Source organism: Adelges cooleyi, unplaced genomic scaffold (genome assembly GCF_023614345.1).
Source record: "Adelges cooleyi isolate 19-005CV unplaced genomic scaffold, UGA_ACOO_1.1 ACOO_flye_CR_arks_rails_tigmint_CR_PRNA_30, whole genome shotgun sequence".
NCBI classification, from domain to species: domain Eukaryota; kingdom Metazoa; phylum Arthropoda; class Insecta; order Hemiptera; family Adelgidae; genus Adelges; species Adelges cooleyi.
The window spans coordinates 14342607-14363813 of NW_026095971.1; the positions used below are offsets into that span (position 1 = coordinate 14342607).

The window sequence follows — 21207 nt, forward strand, 5'->3', positions numbered from 1 at the left end:
AATCATTGTACGCTCGTTTTCATTAAAAACGTATTAATAAAACGATTCGTATATGTAATAATGTAAGTAGGTACGTATAACGTATGTGTCGAGCAGACCATAATCGTTATAGGACAGACATAAAGATAAACCGGTGTCTGTTCATCTAACCGTGGACGACAGTATATTATTTTATACTGTCAGCCATATGTACAGATTTTGGTGTCATCCGTGCATTTATTTACGTTTTTTATGAATACGGGCACGAAGAAGCCGTTAAAACGGACTTGTAGAATACCTACCTGCGCAGTTAGTTTATCAAAGAATATAATCTTGAATTTTTATAAACAATAAATTGTGTATACTATTTAGTATAATGGAACATTTAGTATAATAAAACCAAGTGACTAATAGTGACCCAGTGGATAATAAGGATTAAAAATTATTTAGAGTTTAGAAAGTATATTTTTATGGCTACTAATAGAAGTTGAAGAGGACCTATCGACTTTGCAATCAATGGTACAACTGAAGATTGTGAGGTATGTGGACGGTATTTAAGAATGTTATACATAAGAGACGATAAGGTAAATCTGACAGACCAGGAAAAAAGCTATAAACTGTATAGTGTAAACTCTCTAAGCCAGCATTATACTAGTAACTAGCTGGTAACGTAACTATTATGGTAAATGTTGAATCTATTACTTAAAAAATGGTAGTTGTATTATTGAATGTAATTTATGAAATTTAGACATATAGAAAATAATTATACGTATGATTTTTTTTGGAATGTGTCTATAACGAATTTGATTTATTTTTTCCGTGTATGTAGAGCATTTCTTAAGAGCAGCGAATTGTTTCATAAGATATAATTATGTACATAATATTATGTTTTTTTTCGTTACATGGTGGTTTAGCATGCAATGTATTTTTTTAATGGTACTCGATAGACGAACGGATCTTACTGTATTTACTTCCGGCCATGAACATCACAAACTATCATTGAAAGGTCAACGATCGATTCCAAAGAAAAGAAAAAATAAATACAAATATATAGGTCTGTTTACCACAGCGTAGGTCAAGGACGTTTCTGTGTATTTTTTGTATAATTTTCATGGCGTGTATCCGTTTAAAATTAGTATAATAACTAAGACAAATGTAATGTTTTTCGTACCACTAACAAAAACACACCAACTACAAAAAAGATTACGAGAAAACATGTAGTATGTTTAATGTTTATATTAGTCTAAATAAATAAATAAACTTAATATTATCTCCTTTAAAAGGTTTTATAATTATGTACTTTTTTTAACTTCTAAAGCTCAAATGTGTTATTATAGTGTACTAAGTAACAAACACGTTGTCTAATTTTATTAAAATTAAAGCCCAGTGAGTAATCACTCATATATTAAAATTCAATAAGATCTATTAAAAACAAATGTTTATATTATTTAATTATCATATTTTACTAATTCTAATACAAAAAACTCCCCCAAAAATAAGAGAAATAACAAAAAGTTTCCATCCCTTCAAGGGAAAGGGCTATTAATAATGTTTTGTTTTCTATACGTATATCAATAGTAATATTTAAATAATGTTCTACGTCGTACATTTTTGTTGAAAAATATAAAAATTATTTTTCTCAATTTTAAAGTGAATTCGTGAACTTTAAAAATATTTTGCAGAATAATGTACCTTTTAAGTACGATTTATATGACCTAAGACTTACTATGTGAATAAAACGGTTCAGCAGTTTTGGCATTATCGTGGGTCTAAACAAAAAACACCTTATTGTAAAAATAATAGGTACTTTCTTAGCTCCACATCAAATCTAAAAGAAGCACACGTATAGTTAAAAAGGCAAAGCTATGTTAGAATTATGTTTTTCTCCAAAAAATGTGCTATGTAACTAGTTTTTTAAGTTTTCCATTTAAAAAAAACATGGATAATTAGATCAATCAAAATACAGTGTAGTATTCTACTTTTCTAGGCAATAATCCTTTTTGACCTATTTATTATGTTTCATCAATTATTAAAGTTTTCATTTATCATAGGACTTATTTACGGCTAGGTTTTGTTGATGAAATTGAAATAAGAGAAGAAAGGAGAAAATACATAAATTATGTTGTCACCTCGTTCCAAATACTTTATCCGCGGAGAATTATAATAACTATATACAGTTCACACTGTTAGTAAGTCACAATCAACAATTTATAGTATTCGAATTCTTATGCAAATGAATCGTATATATTATATTTCATATTATATTTAATGCGTAAATAGTTGAACAACAAATACTATATTTTATCATAAAGAAAAAAAAAATACTGATCAGTAATTTCTTATAAGATTACTTAAAGATCACTGCTTAGGATGTTTTGGAAATACAAGACCGAAATGTATTAAAAGAATAGTGTGAAGTTTTAGTCAAACATTTAAAAACAAACTTAACTCTTAAGTAGGTCTAAAGGCGAACCAGCGTACCAGTTAGTTATAAGCTCAGTGGCGAGGTCAATTGTTATAATCGTCAAAATAATTGTTGTGAAGTACCCTCCACTTACTTTAGCTATTAGGTTAATACATATGTCAATTTAGTTTAGACCGAGGCAGTTGTTAAAGTGGTTTGGGGAGAGATCACTCTTATATTACTATTTGCTTTAAGGGTTTTTATCTCTAAAACTTACGGCTTACCAGCAACTGTAATTAACCTTTATAGAATTTTATTAGTCCACTTTAACCACTGTCGGACAGAGTTGAACGTTATTCGCGGTTATAAATAATTAGTCTCTGTACGCGTTAAAGTTATTATTCTACGATTAATCGACGGACGTGTGAACAAGAAAAAAAATCGTTTGCTCCTAAACAGACGCTGAGACGTTAATGCCTCACGAGAGCTACGGCAACAACACAATACGATCAAATACACTAACCATCTGTCATCATCTATATTATATCTTTGGAGAATCGAGAATACCGCTTCCGATACAGTAGAAATAATAATATTATACTTTTAATGATCGGAAGAGCGGCAATAAACATAATAGCGTTAACCGTTTTTTTCTTATCTATATTTCCTATTCTCGCTTGCTACATAAGCATTTCTCTTAAATGTATATAAAAGTTATTATTTATTTTTTTCGTTCTATGTTCCTATACGTCGTATAATAAATACTGGGGCGAAATCGTGCAAGGACATTTAGGTTTATTGTCGATAATAATCGTTCCGGGGCATTGTTTTTCCCTGTTTGGCACACTTCTTCGGAATAGCACGTTTTCCTTACAGGACAGTACAACACAACCGGGTCCGGAGATTTTGCCATATTCAGAGCAAAACGATTGCACTGCGGCGTCTAATTGATATTATATTGCTATATTATTGTCTTTAAATTAGACACATTGTTTTCACTCTCTAACAATGGACAACTGGTCAACGTTGCAGATATATCAGAAAATCAGTGCTATAATGTTGCACGAATCCTCCTAGTATATATCATTAAAATATAATTAGTATTTATCTTTAAACGCAAATATACAAACTAGTTTGCTAACATTTTTTTTAAATGCAACCACCCTAAGAATTTATTATAAAATGCAAGTATTGGCAACTACCAATTGCCAGCTGATAAACCAGCTACTAGCGTGTATGTGAAACGTATACTAAAATAGAGGAATAAACAGTAGAGTAGTTGTGCTATAATGTGTAATTGCAAAAGCAATTAATAAAAAAAGAAAACAGTAGAGTAATAATAGTAATAACTACTATCTTTACGACTGGTCAACTCATAAAAACTATTTTATTGTACTCACTTTGCCAGTAGTGTCTGTGGATAGCTCAGTAGTGTGCAGGTCGTCAGCGTTTAGGGATGCCGAACATGGTTCCTTGTACCTGGACGGACAGGCGCACAGGGGCTGCGTGTAGTTCAGTCGGACGTACACGGCATTGCAAACCTGTGTTATAGAAAAACAAGTTATATTCAAATAATAACTAGAATCAATGTCTAGTGGTTAAAATACAATTTTAAGTGATGAGTACAGTATGAGTATAGTACCAAAAGAATACTGCTGTACTAAGAATACATTTTACAAAAACATGTTTTGGCCATATATTTCCCGCTTAATTTTCACACTTTCAGTTTTTTGTTTTAAAATTTGTCGTACATTGTTGAGAGAAGCTAATGAATATCGCCAATGAGAACATATTAAAGATATATTTTTTAATTCAGTTCTAAAAAAATTATAAAAATCACAAATCATTTTGATCCTCTTCGCTTCGATTTCAAAAGAAAATTTTTAATTAAAACCGTTACGGTGATTTTAGTTTCACTCTTGGTTAGAAACGACTCATGAATAATTAAGGAGGTAATCCTATTCTATTATCAGAATCCATTAGATTTTAATAACGACATTTTTTAAGCTACCAATCCAGTTCAGCATAAAATATGAAATTATGTGTCTAAAAATTCCAAAATTATAATGGCTTAATAAATTTTTTATTAGCACGAATATTATGTTTACTTTTTTGTTTTTATTCTTGCGCAATGAAGTTTCTTTTCAAAAAAAATGTTTAAGTATACACATGTACCTTACCAGGCGATTGTATATATAATCAGGAGTAGCGTAAATAATACTATAACGGTGTCCTTACCTGTTGAACAGCACATTCGGGCAATAAGTATATGTGCTGGTTATGTGGGTAATAGTGGTACTTTGTCGGCTTTAACCCTTGGTCGGACGCCGATTTATTCGATTCCTGCTGCAACATAAAGATATTTCGCATTAGTCAACATACATTTAAGTATTTTCTTTTCGAACAGTCTTTAAGAAGGTATACGAGTTGTCTTTACAATTTATTGTTTTTACCATAACCGCGCAGCGGTATATAAGTAGAGAACACTTTTAAACAAAACTCATCATTATTTTTACGGCCTCTAATATAAGCTCGCATTCTGGATTTCTCTTGGAAAACAAATATTTGTATTACTTTCAAATATGTATTCTGATCCCAAAAATAATTTTATTTTATATCAAACAATAATTATAAAATATTTTATACTGTGAAATATAATATAATGTATATAATGTATTATCCTTTTTGAATACCTAAGTCCACTTTCATCTAGTTTTTTGCTTTCGCCTGTCGTTCACACACACACACAATACCAATAACATTTTGGAAAATGAAACCTAATATACACTTACACGTACTTCAATTTTTATTATCTTCTCTTGACGGCGATACCTATACACAGTATACAGCAATCTATGTATATATAAATACATATACAATCGGGATTATACCGAAATACATCTCCGAATGTCCTCGTTACCCTTACTCAGGTCTGTTCCGTTGCTGGGTTCAGACTGTATATCGCTATTCATTCACATAGTTCTGTTAACAGACACCGTGATGTATACCGATAAACAATACCGCTGCAGCGTGTTTCGAAAACCATTCAACTAGCCGTGTCATGTATACGCGTGAAAATGCATATATATATTTTTGACACACTACCAGTGGCCCAGTTAGGTGGGCGGTTTGGCGGCACCCGGAGCTTGAACACTGTTACTGGCTACGGGTAATGCGATACGATAGCGCTGTGACAAATCTGTTGGTTATGTCCACACACGGCTATAGCAACAAGAATCAAGATCATAAAAAAACGGTCTGTTATTTTTTCCTCTGCGTCCAGACCGCACATAATGTGGTCTATCGGCGTTTACGGTTTTCTGGCCAATGATATCGAAAAGTTTTTCAAGTAGAATTGCATAAAAAAAAATAAAAAACCGTACAGCTGTAATAGGCCATGCACTCTTGGTTGCTCAGCGCTATCTTAATCCGTAATGCATTAGTTCCGGCCCGGATGCTACGATTTTTATTAATGCTAACGTCAAGGTCTAGAGTTTTTCAAATACGAGATCCCCGTACTTGAATAATGCTTTCCGAACAGTCAACGTTTTGGCTAGATCATTTTAAAAATTGTATTATCGTATGGCTTATTTTGACCGACAGTAGGCTTAAATGGTCTGAGTCTGGAGTAGTATATGGGTTCTCTCCACCAGTTTTTTTTGTACTATGGATGTTCACCAACCATTTAAACCGTACCACATTTCTTTTTTGAATATTTTAAATATTCATAGTAAAACAAACTAGTTAGTAAAAACTGAATTGTATAAATGGTTGGTGAACATCCATAGTAAAAAATAGGAGGAGAGAACCTATATTACTACTGTTGTCCGGTCGCCTCGGAGAAGAATGAAAGTCTTGCTCTTTAGACAGTCCAGAGAGATTTTACAATAATTACAATATCAAGGACGAATAACCCGTAATTCGAATAAAATTCTATTTAACTAAGTTAGTGAATAAGAGTTAATTTTTTAAAGTAAGAACAATTTATTATATATTTGTATTCTATATTTTATAACTTTAATTCTAACTAATATTACGCGTTTTTTAATTTAATATGTTTTGTTTTTTAGTTCAATACTATTAACTATTTATTAAATACAATTATTATTGTAATAAGTAAAATCAATAGGTATTTTACAACTATTTGTCAATAATTCAACAATTAAATAACATCTTTCGAATAACATAATTATTCAAATAAATATGTATTTATGAATAAAGTATACTATTTTCATATTATGTTAAATCACAAGTATATTTTGGTGCGTTAAAGTGGTGGTAAGGGAGAAAAGGTGATACGGAAAAGACTAGTCAGGGATCTTTTTTTAATTATTATGTTAAGTATACATATGAAGGGCACAGGGGGAAAACGGTAGTTGTTACATTATGGAAATTTTAGAGTATAGCAAAAACAAAGTTCGTGAATTCCTCTACCTCTTATATAAGAACAAAAAAAATCATATTAAATGCTACTCTAATAATAAATGTATTTATTTAAACAATCTATTGACATAAATAAAAAAAATTATTGGCATAAATTTAAAAAAACTATTTGAAAAAAAAAACGTCATAATGTGACTACTACCGTTTTTCCCTTGTGCCCTTCATATGTTCTCCCTATAGAAATATAATATATAATAATTCATTTTATCTATACGAGGTTCTTAAACTTAACAGACACAGACTAATAACTAATTACTTCTACGTTAATTGCACATAAATCATACCATAGGGTTATCGCTACAAACTAACCTTTGCAATTTTTACACTTTCTTGTACATGACATATCTTATAAAAAATGTGGTTTTATTATTTCATTTGACAACGGACAGTATTTTGTGATAGTTTGTAAAAGCGAAACGTGTCGTTTAGTAATTTTCAAACCAAATATAGTTAGGTAAAGCATGGGTATTTATTGTAGCGTATTAGTGGCCGCTTTACTCCCACAGTGAAACTGTGCTTGTGAAACCATGTCATTTATAATAATGTTGTGATTGTCGACTGACATACGTTGTCGCGTCTGTCGACCACCGCACCGTGTGAAATGTTTGCTGTCAACGCTGAAGTATTGCTGTAGCGCTTTGAGATTATAATGATTATTGTTTCTAAAGTGTTAACCTCCAGAGTTTAAATAATAATAAGGTTTATAGTATGGCATATTCAGGGTTTCATTAAACGTTAATTGTGTGTTTGTGTTACGTAATTGCGCAATTGCGCAAAAAATCCTTCATAGGATAAACAACTAACGAGTAAAAAAAGTACCTACTTAATCGAAATGTTGTTATTTATTATTAAAAATAAGATATAGGAGAACGGAAATGGAAAAAATTATTTCGGCTTTTCGCAGAATAATCAAGCATGTCAACTTGCTAGTTCATTAAACGTGACATGTAATACTTTGTAATTATACTTAAGTTTTTAGCTGTTACATAAGTTGGCTAGTGACTAGTTACATAATATAGGTGCCTACCGAAATTATATGGTTAAACCGTGTGACAAAAGAGTTTTCCTGGTGGTCTCAACTCTCAAGTCTCTACAACACCATTTATATTGTAATATAAATTATAATACTACTATCATAATCGTACTTCTAGTATGGTGATCTCACGGTTTTAGATTATCCGCACATCCACCGTGTGTGCTATTGAAGGGCACCGGCAATTAAGGCGTTTATATGCGGACGTGCCTGTCTCCCCGGCGCTGCAGGTTGACACGCTGAAATCGTTAACCATTTTTCTCTTGTTTCCTTGCTTCCCATTATTGTTCTAGTTGTACGATAGATTTTTTTTAATGCCATTCAATTTACTTATTATAAGTACAACGATTTTTATTTCTAATATTTTATAAAACTTGAAGAGTTTGCAAATAGTTTGGAAATTAGATCAAACATTTATATTATATAATATTTTATATAATAAACCCAGAAAAACGCTACGGTAGCTCAGTGTTAAACTTGTGCGCAAAGTGTACCTTTACTAATAAATAACATTATAAGTACATATCAAAATAATTATGGTATTTACATATTTTCCCATATCATATCACATTTTTAAGGCTTATGTTAAAACACTTCTGTTTTTTTTTTTTACTTGACAACTTACAAAGTGTTTTTATTTGGATATCAGTAGTATTTTTTATATACAGTGTGTTACGCTAGTTTTATTCTGGAACACCCTGTATAAGTTTAAATGACACGAATAATTCACTCATTATTTCATAATATAGTACTGATAGTGATTTGATTCAATAAAACATAAAAATATTATTATTATAACTAATTATAAAATTATAATTGAAATTTATAGCTGGAAATACCCTACACCTGACAACAAACCGAATTTCATTAATTTTACACAGAGTGCGCACATTGAGAGAATCACTTTAAACTGACCAACGTGAGTGATATGTATATAGCTCACTGTTAGAGTAATGGGGGAACTTATTATGGTTGGGCTCGACAAATATTATAAATTATTTGACAAGCGAAACGAATTATGGCTCTACAAGGAAGAGGAAAAATAAAAGAACTCTACTATTTCGTCGTTCTAAACTGTTCTGCGAATTAGACAAAACAAACGAGCTAATAAACAGCGTAGACAAAACACTTTCAGTGAGATTCCTCCTCAAATTTACTTTTTATGCGACCGTCAACAAAGTAAAGACCGTGAATACGTTTACCCGTAATTTGCCAAGTATTTTTATCCTATGCACACTCGATAAGGACTAAGGTTATATATAGATCTGGTATAAGCACAGAATAAAAGTGTAAAAGTGTCATATTATTCAGTATGGGTTTTCTTCACTGCATTATCTTTAAAATATCTCACAGACAAATACCATAGTAGATAATATAAAACACTTACAATATATCGTGTCATCTTGGTAAAAAATAAAATTGTTGCACCGACAACGTTATTCAATAGTAAAAGGGATTTGTTTTGCCGTTAAAAGCAAAAAATAATATAATATTTTATGTTTTCTTTGAAAATGTGACTAGAGTTTTTTTTTTAATAATATAGAATGACCATAGTTGTGTGGAACGTTCTTAATGTTTCATATGCTTCAAACACCTTACACCTACACTACAAACCCATCCGGGTTTCTACCGGTAAATAACAAGAGCGATACAGTATTTTATGTAGAGTAACCGGAATAACTGCTGTTAAGTGTATTACACATGACTACTGAATAACATAATTTCATCAACAGCATATCCATTCACCAATCATAAATGTGCTGTTGTATGTCGCGTCGATCAAATTTTATTTGGACAGCATGATTGTTTTTAGTTCAAGATCTAACTTGAAGTATACATTTTCTATACGAGCACAGAGATATGGATTAATTCAAATTTTTTGGTTGCACTGTATCTTTATTTATTACCCGTTTTACTTATTTAATAATTCAATATTCATACTATTTGACACGGTCAATTTATAAAAACAATCATCCGATGGATAAAATACTATCACGTCTAGAATATAATCGTTTTCCGTATAAATTATATAAAGTCATGACTATATTGTGGGCATGATCAAACTCAATATTTATGATCATAATATTGGGAGATTTTTGCTTTCTCGAAAGATGTTTCGGTCATCGGTGCTAGTAAAAGGTAATACAAGGAAATAGGTTGGTAGTCGAAGACTGGTTGACATTTTTAACCCACCACAAATGCAATCAAATCATCTGTGGTTTGTCAGGTTTAATTAAAGATTTTCTAAGTCTCTGCTGTTATTAAGACATCTTTGGTCATCTAAAACGATGATAACCAATTATGCTAAACTACAGCTGCTATTTAATACAGGTGCTACTATACACCGCACTGGTGGTATACGCGGCCTGAGGAAAACCTGACGATGCGGCGCGAACGGCGGCTGTGCCCTAGATCCATCAGCGGCCTGGGCTAAATCAATATAATGTTGTTTACAAGAAGCAAATCTTGTGATTTCTATATGCGCGGGCGGATGGATTTACAGCTGACCGTCAGCGCGCGTTAAGGACGACGTCTCACGGTTCTGCCACAGAATCCTAGCGATCACCGGACCGTGTAATTGGGTCAGAAGTAATTAAAAATCGGACCGTTTTCGATTTCAGTCTTGGCAACTCGCTTGCACCGAAAACTCATAACCAAAATCAATCGCGGCTATACTTTTTATTATTTTACTTTTTTTCGGCGCATTTCTTCGTTCGCCTCTACTTGTCTCGTCTACCACATCTTATTCGCATTGTTTTCGCCAACAGAAATAAATCGGGTCGAACGTCGTCCTGTCGCACTTAATGCCGCCGCCTCGCCGCCATAATACCACACGAGTATAATATAATGCACATATACACCGTTTTATTGCACATAATATACACTTACAATAGCAATATACAACAACAATATTGTATACATAGGCGACCGTTACCGAATGAGTCAATCGGAAACATTAACACTTACGGCCGTGTACGTTTTGATAATTGCACCAACCGGCCATAAGGAGACCATTTTTGTTATAATAGCAGTAAATACATTTATATATATATATTAGGTATATGCCTCGTGTAATATAATAATATAACTTGGGCGACAATAGATCCGTGAGTTGTACGGTATTTTCGAGTCGTCGCGTTAACGGAACACCATCATCTGTGTAACTCAGCCGAAAGAGTTTGGCCATAAATTAACACGCAACATAGCATACTAAAATGAGACAGGATTTGTCGTAACTATCACTACACTTAGACGTTATCCTATGACCCATGGACTAGACTCTAGAGTATGTACCTGAGTAATAAATCAGTCCCTGCGTTTTTCTCACACGCACAAGATCAATCCACTGTAGGTACATTTATACGAGTATATTATGTTTATCACAGTCATATTTCAATTCTTACACATAGTTTCAGGAAGTTTTTTTTTTGTGGAATAGCCTCTAAAATTGTGTTTTGTGTTGCACTTGACAATTTGACTTTTTTTCCCAAAAGCAGTTGTTTCACAAATTTAAAACTAAATAACTTGTTTTTTTTATAGACAAATAATATCTTAATATTTATCTTTTGTATTATTACGAACGTTTTTTTCCTATTACATTACCATACATGATTCACATAGTGTACTTCAAAAACAAAAACAAACTGAAAATTGGGTTTTCATTGATTCGGTAAATTAGTACTAAATTGATCGCATTGTTTATAGTACGACGGTAATTGCATTATTGCGCGAAACGGCTACTGCGGATTCTACGAATCGTTTCGCGGTACTTAAGGAAGTCCAAGGTCGATTTTTTCCACTAAATTGATGTTAGAATCGCGCGGCATCAAAACGATAAATTATTATTACGTGCGATCATCATAATAACCAGTTTAATTTTATAATTCGATTTATGGTGTACATCGAAAAAGTAGAACAACGCTGGATACGCCTTGCCAGTCTTAGAAGTGGTTTTAATTTTCCGGCACTAAACTCGTTGTCGCACAATCATAAGAAACATCAACACATACAATAGTGCACATCAACAACTACGAACAGTCCTTTAAGAGTTATGACACCTACAATACTCATAAACTAACACAATACCAACATATGGAATCAGATCTATAATTATTTTAGACCACGATTTTGTCTGTACTGACTTCTAAAAAATTCGGGAGAAAATTGAAATTTCTCGGTGAAATACTTATTTATGTATGATAACATGTAATATAGTAAATAATCGTGTCGTAATCATGATTCGATTCGACCGGAGTTTAATCTTAAAACGGATCTGCTACAAGGCTTATAGCTACTATAACACGGTGTGGGCCACGAGGATCTGACTTATACTTACACTTTGCACGTAAACCTGTCAAATTTTCATGATCCACAGTACACACACATGTGCCATTACATACGAGTACAAGCTATTCAGGAACGCCGTTTGCTACACAAAATTATAATGCACTATGGTTATACTGCAAACCAACATTGCAAACGCCTATTATATCGCATTTTTGTTCTACACAATAAACTGTACTTTATTTATTTAGAAATAATTGATCCAATTATCGACCGATTGCTACAATATTATTAAACACACAAACTATTATTAAGACTTCTACTAGAAATCATCGACCAAAGTCCCTCTGCTGCTTATGTGGAACAAATAGAACGGTTCGCTTGTAAAAGTTTGTCTGGAGATAATAACTATAGTCTATAGATTATCTACAACAATAGCGATTAAATCAACATTTTATTATTACCAAACTAATAGTTGCATTTTAGTTTATGCGTTAACCTGCGGGCTGACATTATAATAACCCAAGCACATATGTAGATTTTCCTCTAACGCCATCCATTAACCGATTTCAATACCATATACGTATATCTATATCACTTCTTTTGTTCAAACGTCTAAGACACTAGACTCTCTTGTTTATAGTTTTAATTTTCTAAAACAAGAACTAGTTTCACTTCGTATATTTAATTTCGATTTGGTCACATATGATAATAATTATGATTATAATTATAATATATTTATAGTATTTTTCTAATAGTTTATGCAACATCATGTCCGAAATTAAATATATGATAAGATGTGCCGGAAGGTTCTCGAGACCTTAGGCTAATCAGCTCTAAGAGTTACTTAGTTGCACTATTGAAATTAGAATAAATCTTGAATGTCCATTGATCCGGTATCAGTCTGATTTATAGAATATGATTGTTCCTATTCAGGAGTCGGGGTTCTGTTATTTTAGTAAATTGAAAGTCTCTAGCGCTTCAAAGTCTGATGTTTACAAAATAATTTATCATCCTTTATAATTTGCATACACTCATCCGATAAATGTTTCGTGTAATCTAATCATCGATCATTTGATGAAATTTAATCGTTTTCGTGGTACAGCAACAGATTTAAATTTTGAATTTCAGTGTCGATTCTTTCAAATATTCGATTTTTTATGCTCCAAATTACTCGGTTTTTGTTAAATTTTTGTGGAAAGTTTATTTGACTATACACTGCAAGTTTGAAATTTAGTCTTGTTCTGTAACACTTGGATTTCTATTATCGAGTACAAAAAGTTATAAACGTCTTACAAACACGAAATAAGTATATTATCTTATAATTTATTTGTGTTTTAAATTTGTTAATTCTTGAACTATGTCATGTTTTTCTCTAAATATATTTTTTTGAAAAAGTTAAATTATGTGGTGAAATTAGTTTTAACTTAGCTTTAAAACTTATTAATGCTCTTAACAGACTCCAAGTTGGCACTACTATAATTTTTAAGCCAAACGAAAAGTTAGGTATTTTGTTTACGTACCTAAAAAAAGTTGACATTTGTTATATTATTATGTGCTATTAGATTTAATGTGCCTTGACCTGAGAAATGAGCGATTATTGTGCATTCTAATTGATTTACACTCCTACTCCATTTTCTAATAGGAAGCTACCTACCGTAATTTTTATTATGAAACCAGGGTTGGTGCGAATGAATACTGTAGATGTAATAGAGTAGAATATTATATCGAATTGTTTTAGTCATTTTCGATCAATTATTAAAAATTAGTGGATTGAGTTCTCCAATACTTTAAAAAGCTTAAGCACAGATAAAGTTTTTTATTTACCGCAAAAATCAGATGAATTTATAACAACTCAAACTCGTAAATTAGTTGAAGTTTATATAGGGTATGTTATAAGAAAAATGTATATGGTTTTGCGGTTACACTTATATTTACAAATTGGCTTTGCCAACGTTTTGAAGGCCATTCATCTTCCATCTGTTGATTTTAGGACTGTGTTGCCTCAAAGGAGTGTAAAGTTTACAAGTAGCAGCGGAGCGAGCAACACTGTAACCACCGCAAAACATAGCCCTTTAAATATATAGGTGTAACCGTAAGCGTGTAAATATTTCTAATTCAAAGACACGTATGTTTTGATTCATCCAAATATATTTTGATGGCAAACACTTTTCTATAGAAATAACTGTGATGGTCTGAAAAACAACAACCGATAAAGACTCATTTATATTAATAATCATCTTACTGTATCATAAGTATACACAATAGTTTAAGCTCTAAATTAAAGCGAAAAATTGCCTATACTTCAGGGGCGGATAGGCATGATCTGACCAGCCCGGGAAAAATATAATCTAAAGGCCCGCAAGATCATATCCAAGATCCAACAAAATCTCTTTTTTTTTGTTAAGAAAAAATATAAATCATGATTTTACTATATCACTATATAGTGGTATTATTATATTATTTTACTATACCACTATACCAGTGGCGCACTTTGAAAACGAATTATCAAATTTTTTTTCGAAAAAATATTCCAACAGATCACTTAATTGACAAATTATTTATAATTGTAGATTTAAATATAGATTTTAGTATTATTGTATTTATTAACTATTTTATTTGTATGTATGTAAATTGTACAATATCGTCAATAACAATATTTTTCATCGGTCCATCTTCGTCAATATAAGGAGCGGCCCACCGGAAAAATCCCGGTGTCCCGGTGGGCCTATCTGTCCCTGCTATACTTTTCTCCTACGTCAATGGGTGCCGGGTGGGTAGCATCCTCTTAACCAGTCCGGATCTTAGACAGCCGTTTTTAACGTTAAAACAACTGTCTTTTCGGTTTGTTTGTTTTCTATTCGACCGGCTGCGAATCCCGTTGCTCCAGATGAACACATAGCTGTCATGGGACATTGCGTTTGTGCACAACAGGCGGTCGTGTTAAATCGGAAGAAACGGATTATCTATCTCCCATCGGACGCGATTGTACACATCGTTTTGTTCCGCAACTATTATCTAGCACATTACGTAAGCAATTCGTACGTAGGTATAAACAATCAGTCATTGTTGTTGCAGTGTTTAGTATAATGTGGTATACTTAGACCACACTACAGTGTACAAAAGTACACAGGAAAAACGTCGCGTAACGGATAATGTCCATCGCCGTCGGACCATTAACTCGAACGATCGCCAAATCGAATTATTAGCGGCAAGCCCAACCCGATGATCGACCAGAAATTAAGACGCAAGGCCAACGGTTTTTGTAGGGAATTTATATTTTATTTTTTCACCTGCTTCTTTTTCTCGAGCGAAAAAAAAAAATTATTGTAAATAAAAGAAATCTATTCCGTACACCGTTGTATTTAAACCGAAACGCACGCCCACGACCTGCATCGCGTTATGTCCATCGTTTGTGCCACCTAAATGTGTAGGTATGTATATAATATTATTGTACATATTTATGTATTATATTTGATCGCTTATAAGGATAATATTGTATTATGTACATTGTGACCGAGTGAAAAATCGTTAAATACACGACCGCGTAGATGTATGTATGTAAAAAAAAAAAATTCAGAAGACTCACAATCGGTTTGTTATGTCCGAGCATTCACTAGGCTTGTGCGGGAGTTGACCCAGTTGTCATCGTGGACAGGCCGACGGTCGTTTTAAGAAACTTAAACGAGAGGCGTATGTCAATCGTTTTTATCAATAGATTGCATATTGCGGCGAGTGCGGTATTAACATGATTTTATTTTTTAAATTGAAATTTTTTCACCACACATTGTTTGACGCCGCGCTAAATAGAAGTTCTTGTGCGGAAAGGCGGATGCATAATTTTATTACATTAATAATACCGCATTATTAAACATGTAAATTATTATATTATACTGAGAAGCCGGAAGGTGTGCCTATCAAAAAGACAGTATACGAAATTCAGACCGTTAAACGCCGCCTAAGAATTTAATTATTGAAAAATCCACACTTAATGAGTTTTGATTGTGTTACAAGGTATTTTCTAATTTATTTTTATTTTTTAATGAAACTGGTTACACCATCCGACAAACGTCTAGAGATAACGACAAGGTTTTAATGTTGTATGTTATGTATACGATTAAGTTAAACACTGTGTAGATGAGAAACGCGAGCATCTGACATCTCAGACATACTAGCGCACGTTTCAATTATAATGTTAGTAACGGCAGCATCTAGATTGATAGTATCTGATTGCTATTATTTAATATATCTATCAAGTTCAGCGGTTTATTGATTACAACTTATCTATGTCTTGTTATGGACTTAAGCTGTTCGGCATAGCTACCTTCTTACGATCGACCTAATCTAGATAATCATGGTCCTAGGACCATGCTAGCACAATCCCATAAAGAACATTTTGTAATACCTGAGTATGCATGCTCATAATTTATTAATTCGAATAATGTCTTAATTCATTTGCAATATTATGACGGTATTTTTAATTTAAAAAAAACATTTTTAAAAATAATAACATAAAATAATATAAAATTGATTGTTTTATTATTATAATTATTGTAATTAAAATCATAATTAATTATATGGGTGGGGGATAGGGGTATGAGATAAAGGGTGAGAGATAGGGGTGATAGATTGGGGTGAGAGATATGTTGTATTCACAACGATCAAATTATAACTGAAAAATAAATTCAATGTAATTTAACAGGTCATATTTCCTATAAATTGTTTAAGGCCAGATATTATGAAATCACTAAAATATAAACCAGAAACTTGATAAGTTTACTAGCCACCTTAGGATACTAGCTTGTTAATATACTATTTCATTATCTATAATTCCACCACTACATTTATTCGGTACTTCAACGCGACATGAAAATGCTCTTTCGTGGTTGCAGACTCGGCTGAAAAACTTACTTATAAATTACTAATTCTTAATTCTTAGGTTAGCGAATTCAACGAGTATTCATAATGTATAAATCTTAAGTTATAGATGACATGCTTATAATTGTATCGTGCATTTCTTTTTTACTCAATTGATGGCAATATCCTTATATACAAGTGGCAACAACTATGTCAATTGTTTTTTTTATGATTTATTTTCTATTTCGAAACGAAATCATCTCAGATCTTTTAATTATTTTTAATTTTTAACATGTACATTTCGATACTAGTAGTATAATATAATTAAACTACCTTCGGCATTACTGTTTTAGTCTGGACTGTGTCTGATAATTAGACATCGTCAAAGTAATGAATTAATTTAATTAAATGGACAGGCGGGATAGCTGGCGTTGCAAGTGTTTTTCAACTTTAATACAGAGTTCAGCCTAAGTATTATGCGTTGTTCTCAAGTACTTCCTTATCTGTGCGAATGTACGTCACCGTCGTCGTTATACCGCTCGGCAAACGCTAAATGATATTTGAACTTAGATAAAGTATTCAAACGTAGTAGACGTTTTATTTCCAACCAATGTTGTGTATTGGCATTGGCGACCGAGACGACCGCATAATTAATTCCAAACTGTTCGGGTTCAATAGGTATACCATATAAACAACAAAATTACATAAATAGTATAGTGCAGCGACCAAAGAACGACGGCGCGACGATAGCGATAATTTACCACCTAACCAGATGGTGTAATTTCCAATCACTTTGATGTAACGTTATAGTCTTTTAAAATATTCATCGACCTGAAACGGAACGCAGAAATGTGAAGTATGGGTAATTGATATTTGGAGTTCGGTCTCAGACCACAAAGTAACTTAACCATTTTAGTACAAAGGGAAAAAAATTCTCCGACTTAATGAGAGGTGTTACGGATAATTATTGTATCAGCGTTAACTTAAGTTACTTTACCTGGAATTTCGTCTCCGTTAATATATTATGGTTAAGTATTGCCAAAATTCCAGGTAAATTACCTATCGTTTAATGTTGAGATATTCTGACTAAAACCGGCTGGACATATAACTAAAAACAATGCCGTAGCAAGGGTGGATTAGTCCCCGCCCAAAAAATGTGTTATCCGTAATAATATAAGTGGCAAAGCACGTAAACTAATGACTGTTGTAAAATATATACCATCCCTTAGGCCTTAATATTAACTAGTGCCTTCTCAAAATACATTTCTGGCCATGGTATACTGACGGAAACTTATATAATATATAGTTAGTACTTAGTTCATGTAGTAGTGTTTAAACGCGAACAACCGAGTTAGTTTCCATAAGATTTCATATACGTTTCTCACCGGAAAACTTTTTGTAATTTATTGAATAGCATACCAACGGAAACAATCGACATCCATCATGGATTAGTGTCGTGCCAGGATTACACGACGAAAAATGCAAATTCTTTGCAAAGCGTTTTATAAAACGACCATCATCAGATGTGCCATGGATATCTTACAGGCGCATGTAAGTAGACAGACCGGCGCGCCGGCGGCGTTTCATTGGTGAGGTTTTACCTTTTGCCCGAGAGACCATTGCCTTACAATTTGGTATTATTATTGTTTATTTTACATTTTTGACCCAATTCCAAGCTCGAAATTTCGAGTTACGCCAACACGCGTTCATAGTCTTCGCAGTCTTCTTCTATCATGAACTACGCGTGCATGTATTATTATTATATATATATATATATATTAGTATATGTTATTATTATCATTTTGCACGTCTCTCACACACATGCGTGATACTGTCAATACCGACGAGTTTTCAATAAACTTCGCCGGCAGTATAATCATATTTTTTTCTAACCTGAATTTCACGTAGAATATTATATTTATTTTATCCGCTTGTCCGGGCGCCAAACTTATAGTAGGTATTTATACTAATAATATGTAGGTACCTATAATATATGTGCCGTGTTTCCACCGCATGGCGCATACACGTTTGGTATGACTTATTTCTCTTATTAGTGTTATTACATTTTTGTAGAATCGGCAATGCAACAAAAATACCGTATCTCAAACAAAGACTATGGCAAGGATAGGAAAATAAATACAAATTTCAAGTAAAATAAATAATAGTGATAATAATGTAATTGCATGTCAGTCACCCGCCGAGCGTTATTGCTGGACCGAAAACGAACGCTCAATGTTGTAATTCAATAGGTTTTTTTTTTTTTACGTATTATTATTAATATTATATTATTACAGTTGTTGTTATTATTGTTAAGTACTTGCTACCATATAATAATGATACGTAGAAACTATGTTGTACATTTGTGGACAATTCCACCGTTTGTTGAACTCGAAAATCGAGAGTACTAATATTTAACTATTTAGCGGAATACCTACTTCATCAAAGGCAAAGCACCAATATGTAACTGTTCGTATTGTGTACTCCGTCCAGTGGGCAGTGACACCCAGCATTATCATATTATTATACTTATTACCAACTAAATGTATTTGTTTCATCGGTCTTTCCAATGGTTTTCTACATAATTTTTCTGTATCTCCGTTACAATTTTATAATTTGCATATTTTTTTGCATTTACTCCACCAATAATACTGGCTTTTTGAATCTCTAAAACCTTCAAGGTACTCTTTTTGGACGGATAAAGAATTATCAGCTTTAACTATTTAAAGTTTTACGTTTTAGACTTTAAAATTAGGCATTCAGAAAAAATAATAGGTTACTCCGAATAAAACTATACTTTAAATATACAAGTAGTAAATGTAGCTTATGGGCCTTAGCCCTTACCCATACTTTAGTCATAATACTGTTTATATTTCGAGTAACAATGCTATCATTAAAATACTTCACTATTTCCAATAATAATAGGAGAGTATATTTATCGATTTTTCCGTGTTTCCGTCATAGTTCAAATTCAATTGCATCATTTATTTTAAGCGTCAAATGGGTATTGGTTTTTGGTGGATGATAGTTTAAATAAAAAATAAACAAAGCTAACTAAACAGTGCAGCACGTCTTACTGGTTTTCGTTAGGGAACTATATTCGATTTTTTATGAAAAAATAGTGTAAGCCACCGAACCTAGTCGAAAAAACCCGTTGTCTTTAATTTACGCACAGCCACACAACGATTTTTATCGATCTTCAATGTTTTTCCTTCAAGAGAAAGATTTTTTTTACAATATGTTTTACTTTATTAGTGTCGTTCATATTGCTTATGATGGATTATTATTTATGAATTATAATTGGCGTAATGCCGAAAAAAGCAAATATTGGAAATTTGCCTTTATTCAGAGGGAAAATAAGCGAATTGGCCGTGCAAATTTATATAGGCACCAAGATGGATCATTCTAATATAATATTTCAGAAGATTATGAACGTTTACAATATGTCCGTACTGCCGAGCAAAGTTATTCAAAAGATGAAAATAAAAAATGTTGTCGTAACTGTGGAAAATAAAATCCCTTTGTCATCGTTTCTTTCTACCCATTAAGGTATCAGATCTGATACAGTGGGAATTAAGTAAGTAAGCGCAGCTAGGCACTAAACACGATTACCTAAGTATACACTGTTTACGTTTCTCTTTTATCCAACAGACTGGGTCAGGGTTCGGACAAACTCGTTAGTGTGACTGATATTACACAGGGAATCATTTGTTTGTAGATTCCTAACATATAAATAGGATAAAAACTAGTGTATAAGTTGGCTTACCTCTTCTTCGACTATTTCCGGTCGGTCGGTAGTTGCCGGTACGACCAAATCGCCTACTTCTACTTCGTCGGCTTGACTCGCGGCCGCTGCGACCAAGGCGGCAAAGAGGGCCGCACGCAACAGAGTCCGCACGGTCATTACGGAAAAACCCCGGGGCACGTGATACCGTCACGACCGTTCCACCGACATCCGATGGTCGTCTCCCGTTTCCGGTATCTAAAATATACAAAACAAACGTACACAAACGTGAGTAGGTAATATAATTATTAATTAATAAATATATAAATCATACACGCGAGATGCAAAGTCCAGACGGTTTTGATGTTTCAACTGGACAGTTACTTGTACACCTCACACGTAGTAATCTTTAGTAAGTATGGGAGATATTATTTATTTGAATGGTAATAAAACTCACAGAACACAATCCGCGACACGACCAAAACA

General features: G+C 32.8%; 1 protein-coding gene across 2 annotated transcripts in view; it reads right to left on the reverse strand.

Annotated features, from left to right (window-relative positions):
- LOC126838794 (uncharacterized) overlaps nt 1-21207 on the reverse strand; it is a 38608-nt gene that overhangs the window by 3688 nt on the left and 13713 nt on the right. Inside the window, exons 2-4 of one of the 2 annotated variants that reach the window (XM_050573503.1) lie at nt 20764-20979; nt 4622-4726; nt 3784-3924 (exon numbers count right to left, since the gene is read on the reverse strand). In XM_050573503.1, coding sequence (XP_050429460.1) covers nt 3784-3924; nt 4622-4726; nt 20764-20901 — 384 coding nt within the window. In that variant the 5' untranslated portion in view covers nt 20902-20979. Of the gene's footprint in view, nt 1-3783; nt 3925-4621; nt 4730-20763; nt 20980-21207 lie in introns of both variants that reach the window. The other variant, XM_050573502.1, reaches the window with a different exon arrangement.